This window comes from Zosterops lateralis (assembly GCF_965231275.1).
Source record: "Zosterops lateralis genome assembly, chromosome: 3".
Taxonomy (NCBI): Eukaryota; Metazoa; Chordata; class Aves; order Passeriformes; family Zosteropidae; genus Zosterops; species Zosterops lateralis.
The window spans coordinates 36574221-36586934 of record NC_139764.1 but is presented as its reverse complement, the minus strand read 5'-3'; the positions used below and the strand labels follow the sequence as shown (position 1 = coordinate 36586934).

The following is a 12714-nucleotide window of genomic DNA, read 5'->3' as shown; positions in this document are numbered from 1 at the left end:
TATCTATAAAGCTGTAAAAACCTCTTCACAACCCACAATGAAATCCAACCTTTCAGTACAGCACTAGCCTAACAGACATTACATTACAGTGACTCCCAAACACCTACCTTTGGTCTGGTTGATTAACGTTCTGAGCTCCCAACTCCGCCGGGAGGAACCACTGGAATCTCCTTTTGGATACAACGGCTCTAGAGAAATAACAGTGTGAGCACAGAAGTAGCTTTATCTCCTATTAAGGATTATGCCACTATTTTCACCAGAAGCTGAGACCTTACATATAAGACTAATACACCCTATAGGTATAGTAACATATGCTCTTGAAATCAAAATTGACTTCTCTTTAGAAAACAAATTATAAAATAGAATTTAATTTATATAAAAACAGAGATCTCTTTCCAAAACTTAAGAAAACACTTCAAGCCAGGGCACTCAGAATCAAATATTAAAGATATTTGTAGGAAAAAAAAATTCTAAGGTTCCTTAGAATAAGATTCGTATTCATTCCAACCTAAGCCATCTTCCTTTTCATACAGATACAAAAAAAAATGAATAAGCATGAGGCAGACAGTATTTTCAACATATGCTGAAAAACTAACAAAGATGAAAAAAAATCTTTTAATATAATTATATAATATTATATATTAATATAATTTAATATAATTTTTTAAGGCATTTCTCTCTATGAAAACCAGTGTGGATGATCACAATATCAACTCCATTTTGCCTCAGATTTTGTACTTCCTTTTAATTTATACAATCTTTTAAGGTATTTGTTGCAATAAATACCAAATATACAGAGGCTGGGGAAACCTGAAGGAGAAGCCCTGACTAGGACATCAAGTCACATATCCTGTCTCTTTTTCCAGGATTCAAACAACAGCAAGTATTTGTGATACAAATACTGCAGGGATAAAGAACTGAACACAAAACACTTCCCTGTCCTGATGGATCCAGTTCATACCTCATTAACAGAGTTTCGAAATTTACTATCAAATGGGGTATAAAATTCAGAAATCATATTACGGATTTCATTTTGAACATTGGAACTTAGTAAAGAACCAGGAAATCCCTTCAGATACAATTCAGAAACAATATGAATGGCAAGAGAATAGTAGATATATCTGAGAACGAAAGGACTTCCTCTGACCATATAAGCCCAGAAGTTAAAAATCTAAGATTTTTGAATGCAATGAGGTGAAAAAAAATTTTGAAAAGGGTAAGAACTGGGAACAGAGAGAAATATGTTAATGACATAAAGCATCTGCACATCCAGGTCACAATTTGTTGCTGTGACAATCACCTTCTCGCTCTTCAGTGGGACTGGAGTGACGACTAAGGGATCTGAACTGCAACTCAGCTGCTATTGAAGCAAGTCGATCATTTTCAGGGACACTGGAACCCCTGTTAAAAAGAGCCATCATACTAATTAACTTGTCATTAGTATTTATTTAGTGCAATGCTAATTTAACTGCAGTTTTTAAGAGACAGAACCTCTGACGCCTAGGATATGAACCATGAAAGCAACATGAAAGAAAAAGTGATGCTGAAAGGTAAGCAGAAAACCCTCTCTATGCTTTTTCCATCAAATGAAGACTTTTGGGATGATTTTAGTTATGCTGCTCTATGAAAAAGCCCTAAGCTTCCAAAGCATAAACTACTTCAAACTGTTTCTTGCCTGTAACAACAGAATCCATTTTCATGACTTGTAATCTACTACTAAGACAGCTGCTGCATGATGCAGCTTGTGCCAGGGTTGGATATGCAATCAGAAGTGATTCAGCTGGGTGATAATGTGAGCCACATCATCAGATGAAAGGTAGTAACCAAATTCCTATGTGCCTAGTGTACTGCAAATACAGTCATAGTCCATAGTCATTAAGTCAGAACTAGTGGAAAGAAACATAATCTGGTTGATGGGAAGGACGCTGTTAAATGACAGCAGCCTGATCCCTTAGAGCCTGATCCCAGTTCTTCCAGGCAGCACAGAGTGGAATCAGATGCCTCAGAGTAAGAGCTAGATAAACAAGAAGGCTGAACAGAAGGGAAAATAACATTAAGAGAAACAAGACTTAAATTCTTAGGTCTTCAGGCACCTTCCTCCAGCTCCACACAACAATTAGTCCACCCGTTGTAGAGCTGTAAATTCCTTGCTGAAGTCTTTCTACCCCTTTGGAAAAGGCTTCCTTTCCATTTTTAAAGTTTGATGGGGAAGAATTGTGATTGCTGTCTCCTTAAACATAAGGCTTTAGAGGTATGAGCTAAATGTTTCTGAAAAGTGGGCAACATTGTTAAATCCTTCACTGAAAGCTAATAACTACAAAAAGATGAAAGATACCTTGCATCACAAGGTGCACATACACCTATGAGAAGACTACCAGTCCTACAGTTGTTTCCAAATTGTATCTGAGTATTACCTAAAAATAGTTAAACCAAAAACACACCACTACAACCTCGAGAACAGAAGCCAAAACCACATACAACCTACTCCCATGCAAATGTTCTCCATACAATGTTTGCTTTGCACTTCCTAGTAGTACCCAGGCAGATTTTAAGTTTGAGCAGGAACTGAAACTGAGCTAGTGAAAACCCTCATTCTTCAGGAAGTTGAGGTTTTAATAGCAAGAAGGCTAAGGTGGTTCTCAGCACATACAGATCAACAATTCCTGATGCACTAAATGCCTAAAAACAAGCAAAGCTACACCACCTCTAAAAGGTGGCAGCAGCTGAACAGGCCTAAGCACCATAGCTTTGAATGCAGGTGCCTAAACCCCATTTCAAGCCCATCTTTGGCACCCACGCCTTTTACTGATCCAGAAATTCTGTATATTATTAGGCAAAAATTATAGTAACAGAGAAGAATGTTTGATAATTTTTGGCTCCAGTCCTGGATAATTAACAAAATTATGAATAATAACCACAGTTAGCTCAAAATTTGACCATTTATAAAAGTTATAAATGCAAACCTAGTGAAAATGTATAAATACCAGAAAGCTCAATGTAAACAACCAGGTATTTGTGCTTTGGATTTTAATTTCTAGTTATACTATACTGGAGGTTTTTTTTTTCTTTTGATTGTGGTTAAGAAAAACTTCACTAGAGCTATGGTGGCACTTGTGCACTATGCACTGCCTAGTTCAATTGATTTACTAAGTTCCTACATTTGACTTTTCAAAGGCATTTAATGTATATAATCATGTCTTAAATGTCTAAAGAGTTTCTGGAAAGCGTATGAAGTTTCCGTCTTTGTGCTATTCTGGCACTGGACTCCACATTTTGCCAAACTACAAAAAACTTCACTGATCCAAAAGATTCCATTTCTCTTTTTGAGGACAAATAAACAAAATTCATAATTAAGACTACAATGCATCAAAGTTTGCAACTTTCTTTTAACTATACTAAAACAAAAAAAAAATTGTAAAAACATATTACATTGTAGTATTTTGGCTTTCTCAATAAACACAATCCCTAAAAATAACTCAGCAGCCTTCAGTCTCTGCTTTCATAATTCTTTTCTTCAAATTATTCCTAGCTCATACAGGGTATTGAACACTACTTAAAAAGCTAGACAGTGAATTAAAAAAAACCAAGATCATGGAATATTTTATGAACAATCATCAGAAAAATGGTTCAGAAAAAAAGCTGAGAACTCTAAGAAAAATACAAGTCTTTGAAAAACCCCAATTATCCATCCCACTGTCAGCTTATAAAGCTGCCAGAACTTCAGTGAAAGTTCTCTAGAATGTTACTTACTTGAAAGAGCTATTCAAATGCTGAAGACTACTGCCTACTCTGTCTTTTTTATGAGGGGGCTTAAAACAGAGGCATGAAGAATAAATAATGTCTATGTGTGCATGACAAAAATTTCAAGATGTATTTTCAATTTTAAAAAAGGCCTAAATTAATAAGCTATACATCCGGAGGCTACTGTAAAATGTGCAAGTCACATCCTGCAATAAAAATAAACTGAAAAAACTTGCAGAAAAGATTGCATATAAAAAATGGCAATTTACTTCCCTCATAACAGCTTAATGCATGCTTTTGCCATACATCTGATAACAAATCAAACCATGATGGTCTGCTAGCTCACAATTGAAAATTATTTACTACAAAACAATTCATAATCAAATTACATCCAAGTTTGCTTTGGTCACCATCAATCTATTGCTCCTTCACCACCTCTTTTTTCCTTTACCAGCTGTGTGATGTTGTCAGATATGTGTATTCATTCATATGAATTTCTATCCCAAAGAACTTTCAGTACTCTGCAGCAGAAATAAGAATCCAAAAAGCTATTTTTAAACCCTAAGGTAACATCACTGTGTTAAGAGCAGTCTTTTCACAGTCAGGAGTGCAGGCTAAAAAATAGATAAAACAAAGTTGGGAGATGTCAGTGGTCTGACTGTAATATGGGAAGAAGAAATACCAACAGTCAGAAATTATAACAGCCAAATCAAAGGTCAAAAAACAAGAAAGATAGTAACATACGTCTGTAAAAAAAAAATCATTTGTGATGATACAGAAGCCATTTCTGTTACATATCCTGATACAAGAATAGTTTCTTTAACATTAAGTTTATTCAGCACCACCCTAAGAAGGCAAAGGCATAGAAAGAAAACATTTTTTAAAATCTTTGTGTGTTTAATTTTGCATTTGCCACTATACAGCATTTCAAAATATTTATGACAGACAAAAACAATACCAAAACTGCTAGCTAACATGGAAAAAAATAAAAGGAAATTCTTGCACTTAGTTGTATCTTGCAGTTATCTTAGTGGTTCTATGTGATTCTATGATTCTAAGTGTTAGTTATAAGCACTAATTACTAAAGTTATACCAGTGAGCTGACTGGCATATGTTCATTGCATGGACATTTTACTGAGCAAATCCGCAATCTACATCAGAACTGCATGCTTTAACTACCGCACTGTTCAGGCATTTTGGATCTGAAAGTGGTTTCATCACCATTGTCTAAGACACATGATTTCGCTCAAGTGGAACATGAATGAAGGAGCCAGCGGAAGACACGATGGGAGGGAAGAGCGTGGTGCAAGTGATCTATTAGGATGTATGTGAGAACAGTTATGTGGGTGATGTAGGGAGGATGAGTCTGCTACGTCACGGAGCGCAGCTACCTGGTCTCATTGGCACTGCTGACAGGTTTGGGCTGGGCTGAGTCGCTCCCCACGGGAGCGGGGCGACTCACGGCAACACTGCCATGGCTCCGCGCGTCGCAAGGGACACTCCGTGTGCTGTGGCAAGAAGAAAAACTTCAGGAAAACAGTTTAAAAAAAAAATGTATGGAGTTGAAAGTTTGTTTTAGAAACAAAATATTGAAGTGGGTATAATGATGCCTGATTTTAGAAGTTTTTCAACTGCAGGAAGATTTTTATGTGGAATAGCTCTGGCTCTCAGAAGCTTTGTGGCTGCCAATGTTATACAATAATAATAATCCTCAAATTAAAAATCTTCAAATCTTTAGAATACTACTGGTTTCTGCCAAAGCTAAGTGGCTTCTGAAAAAAAAGTCAACTGTAGAGTGTCTCACTGTCATCACATTCTTGAAAAAGAGGGCCCTCTGTGTAAAATTATGCATGGCGATATTTATTTCAGATTTTTTTAAACTATTTTTGCATTAATTCTCATGTCACTTCTTTCAACGGCAGGAGGAAATAGCCACTGTTTTAAACTTATTCACAGCAGGTTGGTAATGATGCAGAAATGCCACCATATTTCAGAATGCTACATTTTTAAGTTCCATGTATGTAAATTAGTAAAAGCACTGCCACAGGAATTTAGGCAGGCATTCGAAGTGTGGAAGGAAATAAAAGTCTTGTTAATGAGCTGTTTTCACTGAATTAAAGCTTTTTACATTGGAACTCTGGTTTCAGGAAAGATAAAGGGGATAAGAATGACTTCAAACTTGAGAACACATGCACCAACACACAGAGGGGTGGGCAAGCAGCAAGAAGAGGAAACTTGTATTGTCCTTAAAAACACATCAATAAAATCTAGATCACTTACTTTTCTATCTGCTTTGCCCTCAAAGGGAAAGAAAAGGTGTTCCACTTACTGACATTCAGCATAGCCAAGAGAGGATAAAACAGTTTAAAATGCTGTACTAATGCTCAATACCTGAAGCCTTCAGGCGTGGGGATGATGAGATGAGGATTTGGTGGATCACTATGGCACCGAGGCACTTTTACAGGACGGGGACTGTTTCGATGAACAGCTGCAAACATAAAAACAGATCACATTTAATCATATGTCAGAAAAACTTTCTTAAGGGCCATTTCAAGACACAAAATTAAAACAAATTCGTATTTAGAGTTAAAAGTGAACTGGCACGTATTTTCTTACCCTTTAAGAAAAACACATCTTATTCTAACTTCAAATAAATCAATTGTATGTATTAATACTTTTCATATTTTTGTATTACTTAACTCATCCATAAAATAATGTAAATTCTCAAGATAGTTAAAAAGTAGAAATTAGAAAATGTGTACATACATTATAAAAACTTCATTATTTCCACTACACAAATTAATCTTATTGCAAAATAAATATTAACCCAATAATAATTACCAAACCAAAGAACAATATTATGTTCCTTTCCATAAGAATTAAGCTTTTTCAGACAATAATGGAAAGCAGATTAAGCTGTGGAAAAAACTCCACATATGACAGTTTTCCCCAAACTAACGCCCCCCATGACAGTCTGCCCCAAGAAAGTGGTACAAATGGACAGGACAAAACCTAAGTGAGTAGTCACTGTCTTTATGCCTAACTAATTCAGTGCCTCCAAGAGCAGCCTGCGCCATCTGCCCTCAACTCCTCCTTAAACAGTAAGAAAAATACTGTGGCAGTCACATCTCAAGACAGCTGGTTGCCTGCCAAACCACGAGCCAGCACTTTCTGCCAGGCTAAGTTCCTCTCAGGGAGCTACGGTTCTGCCCTGTTTGGTCAACTAGGGTAAGCAAAAGATGGCAGGGCCAGGTGTTGGTTCTCCTGCTGTAATTGGCAAATACACTAGCAAGAGACCCAGAAGGCAGATCCTAACCCACCTAGGTAGGCACCAACTGTTTCACAAAGCAAAAAGACAGGATAAAACACCAGGACATACACAGCATTATGTCTAGAGGCAGCAGTGTGAGCACAACTGGATCCTCAGCTTTAGGAAAAGGGATAAAGACCACAGTGGGGTTTAAGTCCTTCAAAGTGGTATGCAAATGTAACTAGGAAGTCTTGTTTTTCTTCTGATTAGAAGACAGGAATGGGCATCTGCAATATCTGCAGCCAGGATACAGTTTATGCTAAATTTCACATGTATTAAAGTTTCAGGCTACTGTTTGAGTCTGCACTATTCATCTGTGTCACCCCCTCCCCACGCCTCTGAGACAAAAGCTGTCAAGAAATTTAGTTCATGTGATCTGCAGTGCCTGATAGCATTTATAAGAGTTTCAATAATTTGCCATCATCATGCTGGTGATTCATCTAAAACAGGCCTCCCTCTCAACAACAGTACTGAAAGTGAATGTACAAGTCTTACATCACTACATAGAATTTGGCTAAATTTGATTTCAGACTGTGCTTCTTTGACTGACTTTCATTGCAAAAGGTTTGTCAGCCGTAAGACTTCTTCATCAAAATGATATCAAAACAAGCTTTCCTGAAAAACTGGAAAACCTCCTCTACTGGAGGCAGATTACCCCCCCTCATCTCTTCTATCATCAAGCCTGCCCAGGATGCGGACACCAGGAGAAAGATAAAAAAGATGACAAAGTATTTTGAAAAGTAAACAAGTCAATGGAGTTGAGAGGATAACGACAGAAACAGTGCTCAGAAAGAAATGAGTAAAAGGCACACAGCAGATGAAAGAGCCTTTTCTCAAGATGCATTACCAAATACGTTCATTTCACTCTAATGATATCAACATCTATTTCTATAAAGATGTATTTTACATTATGCCATATTTTATATCAAAGAACTGTTTTGTACAGCCCCCATGCATAACTCGTGTGTACTTGATAATATAAAGTCCATTAGAAGCAAAAACATCTGCAGTGCCAAGTGTAAATAACTGCAGTGCCACAATGAAAATTTGGGGTAGGGAGTTAAAATCACTTCTGTACCCAATCTTTAAACAACCCAGCCCTTTTCTATCAAATTTGCAGGACTTCAAAGTAAGGACAAACTAAGAGGAAAGAATCTGTAAAGCTTTGAAATTTCTTGGGTAAAACTACCACATATCTACACCTTATCAATAATGGTTTCACATCAACAATGACAAATAGATTGAAAATACTTTTATTGGTATTTCTGGCATTTTAAAAGCACTGTACAATTAAAATTCTGTAACAGCAGCAGCAAAGCTCCAGAACAAACACCAGTAACTTCTGCCTTACCAAGGTACAAACCTGTAACAGGACTGTGAGGTTTTCCAATGACATGGCCAATGCACTCATTCATCAGAGCTTGTAAACTCTAGGAAAGACAAACATAAAAAGTTGTGATGTTTGTTACAAGAAGGTTGATGGTCATATGACAAAGCTCACAGCAATTTGTTACACAATTGTAACAATATTACATTGTTCAAGTATGTAATCTGTCAGCTAAGCACCCCTATATTCTACCTATTATATTAATCTTCTCAAACCACATTATCATTTTGACTTAATTGATTTCTTTAAAGCTAGGAAGGTCTTAGTCTTTTCTTGCCTTTTGTCCTTCTCAAAATTACTTAATTGTAAGAACAGAACAGTGACATATCATAAAGAACATTTCAAAATATAAAGGTATTGGAACTTAATGTTCATTGTTAACATATTTTAAATCACATTTCCTGGAAAAAGCTGTAACAACCTTCTCAGATCTCCCCCTCCATATTCCAAGAAGAAACCTAAAAAAACTGAGTGAGAATATAATGGCCTCAATCTCAAAATGAAAATCTCTGAAACAAAAAATATGAAGCCCTGCATACTAAAAGAAATACACTTTCCTTATTTACCCATGAAGCTATCAAAACTTTCATGAAAGGAACTTAAAAAGTTAAAATCACTGAACTGGGCCCCAGGCAATCTGAGCCAAATTATTAGGTGTACTATGCAATAGGTATGTAATCCTGGACAAGTTATTAAATCTTCCTGTGGTTCAATTTACTTGTCAGAACCCCAGGGATACAAGGTATCTTCACTGAGTAGTAAAATTATGGTTTTTGGCAGAGCTGCTATGAAGGTCGTTTCTATATGCTAGTTGCTCAGTGTAGCCAAAATTTCTTCCAGAAATTATAAACTTAGTGAAGACCAGGAACTTCAAGGACTAATAAAAAAAAGAATTATAAAACTAAAGAAGTGATGAGCGTGAGACTGGCATATCTTACTAACACAGACTGAGCTAGAATTTCATCTTGAAGTGTAGAGCTCTTAATCTAGACCATCGTTCTCCCATGACATGATGTAGTATCTAAGAGATCAGGACTGGCATTGTATTTTCTAGATAAAATACTGTGACCTGTGCTATAAAGATTAATTGAAGTGGTTTCAGGTGATGATCTCCAAAACTGAAACCCAGTTTAAGAAAGAAGAAAGTTCAAAAATGCAGCTAAGGTTTTGGGCTCCCTCCTTTCTTCCCCGCTTAAGTGCTCAAAATCTGTTTCAGAAACTGTGTCAAAGCAGAAGAATTTGAGGGACTACTTCCTAAAGCTAAAGGATCATTGTATTCCAAATACCAGATTAACTCTGTCATTAAGGCAGACAACCGTCTCCCAGCAACACAAATGGAGGACTAACCCAATTTGCTGCAGAGTTCCTGATAGAAGTACACGTTAAAAGAAAACTAAACCATATATTTTCTGTATTATGCAAGATTACCATGGTTGGCATTTCATAACACATCTTGAAATTAGGAAAAAACAAGAGGTGCTGACACTCACATTCTGCTATTTTGTGGCAACTGTGCTTTCACTTCTCTGTAGTATTGTACTAAGATCAGAGAAATTAATTCTCAGAACAGGAAAAGAAGGAAAGCAGAGCAGACAAAAAGCCAGCTTTAGTCTACTGTTTTTTCATAATAAAAACAAAAGAAAGATGCTTAAAGTTTGTTTCATGTTGGAATGATTTGAAAATAAAAATCTTTAAATGACAGTGATTTTGTATTTATATCCATAGATGAACTCTGGGTGTTGGTTAAGCCTCAGAAGCTTACATTTAGAAATTCATTATGACAACTATAAGTCTCTGTAGAAAGCTGCTGTCAACTTTCCAAGACACAAAGGGAGGTAGCCTCCCAAGACAGTACTAGCAACTAGTCAACAAACTGAAACCATTACTGGCAATGGTCACAAATCTACTCTTTTCAGAATCTAACAAACAGAAGAGATAGCAGTATCAATCAACAGTGATGTACAACAGCAATTGTTTCAGAACTGCGTCTGTGTTCAGATGCTGTTTCATAAAAAGTATCCCTGCAAAACATATACTGACAACTTCACAAGCATTTACAAATAAACACCAGCAGAAAAACTTATCCATACCAAGAAGTCATCTTCTGGGAGAGCTGAAATAAATGCTGGCTCAATGGCTTGAAGAAAATCAAAACCTTGAGTTGCCCATCTATGTAAAGGAAAAAGAAAAGACAGAAAATGAAACAATCTTTGGCTAAAGCTATTATTAAGAGTCTCAACCATATCCAAAACCAGTAAATAATAGCTAATTATTTTTCCCTGGTAAAATATGATAAAATCCTAATTAAAAAACAAACTAATACATAGAATATAAAAATGTTATCTTTTATCCAGTTATATTTGGACAAACACTGATTTTAGCAAGGACACTGCCAAATAAGGTGAGCAGGCCATGCTATGTATCTACACCCATACACATGCTACCTTCCAAGCAGTAGCATCAACTCAATCAAATCAAATCAAATGTTTCAGAGCAACAAGTCAAACCACTGCCTAAAGTCTCCTTTCTGAAACTGCAATGCCTGCTTAAAGCCTCCTTTCTGAAACAAGACTGAAAGGATACTAAAGATTTCATGACTATATGATTAGTAATGACTGGGCATCAGTGATTTCATGGCCTAGATTGGTAAAGTAAAGTAAGTAACTTGGCTGCGGTGAGTTGTGTCGTCAGCCACCTGCTGTCCCCCACTGCCTCCTCTTTGACCTACTTGAATTAGCAGCTGCAACCTACAAAACACAAATAGAATTACAGGATATCCTGAGTTGGAAGAGGCAGATCATAAGAACTGAACTTATGACTCCATAAAGGGCAACCTAGAAGTTAAGAGCACAGTGCAAATGGTCCTTGAACATCAGCAGGCCTGGGGCCATGACCATTTTCCTGAGGAACTTTTTACAATGCCTGACCACCTCTCAGTGAAGAATTTTTTCCAAATACCCAATCTGAACTTCCCCAAATGCAGCTTTAAGCCATCTCCTCTTGTCCAGTCACCAGAGAGAAGACATGGAGAAGTTGCAGATAGCAACTCAGTTTCCTCTTCCCTAAGCTGAGCAAACCTAGTACTCCTCAATTGCTCCTTATTACATCTTGTCCTTTAGTCCTTTCAGCATCTTCCCTGCCCTTCTTTAGACCTCCTGCAAAATTTTTATGTCCTTCTTAGACTGGGGGAGCCCAAAAGTGCACAAAGTACCTGAGGTGAGGCTGCACCAGTGCTAAACACAGTGGTACAATCACTCCTTCCAGCTGGTCAGATCTACTGTGCCTAAGGTACCCCGGGATACAGTTGGGCCTTTTCACCACCTGGGCACATTGCTGAACTCAAAGCTTAAAATCAACAAGAACCCCGAAGTCCCTTTCTGAAGGGCTGCACTCTCTTGGCCTCTGATCTATATGGATACTCAGAGTTACAGCAACTCAGGTGCAAAATCTGGCACTTGCCCTTGTTAAATTTCATAGGGTTGTGGTTATTGTCCAGCCCTCATAATTTATCAAGTTTTTTCAGTACAGTCTCTGTGCCCTTGAGGGAATCAATGTCTCCTCCTTAGTATGGCAAACTTATTTAGTATGTACACAACTCCTGTATCCACGTCACTGATAAAAACATTGAAAAAAACTGGCCCTAAACTTGAGCCCTGAAGAGCACCTTAGTGACTGGCCACCACCGAGATGTCACTTCACTTCACTTCCTCCAATTTTTTGACCCCAACCCTTCATCTCTACCAAAAACTACCATGGCAGTAACAAGCTGGCTGTTACCTGGGTCGAGTGCCTCGGCCACTCTCACATTTTGTTAGCACATAATTCATCCATTTTCTGGCAAAGTTGATGTATTTGTCTCCAATTTTCTGCCTGAATTCTCCAGACATCAGACGAACAACTTCTTTATGGTACTGTAAGAAACTAAAGATTACTTCTCACATATTAATAAGAAGAACAATATCCACTGGAGTATTTGCAAGCTAACAAACTCTACAGTACGGTAACAGTCATATCCTATTCTTAGACAAAATTATTTTATGAAACTAGTTGCCTATTTATAGACAAAAAATTAATCAAGAAAAGTATGATACAAAATACACTACAGCGAGAGGCAGTACTGAGCCACACTGCATTTTTCTTTGTGTATCAGGCATGTGCTGGTGTTTAACAGTGCACAAATCATTGAAGAAACATCCTACATAAACACTTGATTCTGTAACCAGAGACTAAACTGCAAAGTAGTGTTTATTTTTAGTTATATTGCACTAACATTAGG

General features: G+C 37.1%; 1 protein-coding gene across 3 annotated transcripts in view; it reads right to left on the bottom strand.

Annotated features, from left to right (window-relative positions):
• MAP3K4 (mitogen-activated protein kinase kinase kinase 4) overlaps positions 1-12714 on the bottom strand; it is a gene marked incomplete at its 5' end in the record, with an annotated part of 65041 nt that overhangs the window by 15780 nt on the left and 36547 nt on the right. For 2 of the 3 annotated variants that reach the window (XM_083857265.1, XM_083857267.1), the window contains 6 exons: positions 108-188; positions 1301-1401; positions 6133-6229; positions 8403-8481; positions 10529-10607; positions 12216-12349. In XM_083857265.1, the coding sequence (XP_083713391.1) occupies positions 108-188; positions 1301-1401; positions 6133-6229; positions 8403-8481; positions 10529-10607; positions 12216-12349 (571 nt within the window). The remainder of the gene's footprint in view (positions 1-107; positions 189-1300; positions 1402-6132; positions 6230-8402; positions 8482-10528; positions 10608-12215; positions 12350-12714) is intronic. The other variant, XM_083857266.1, reaches the window with a different exon arrangement.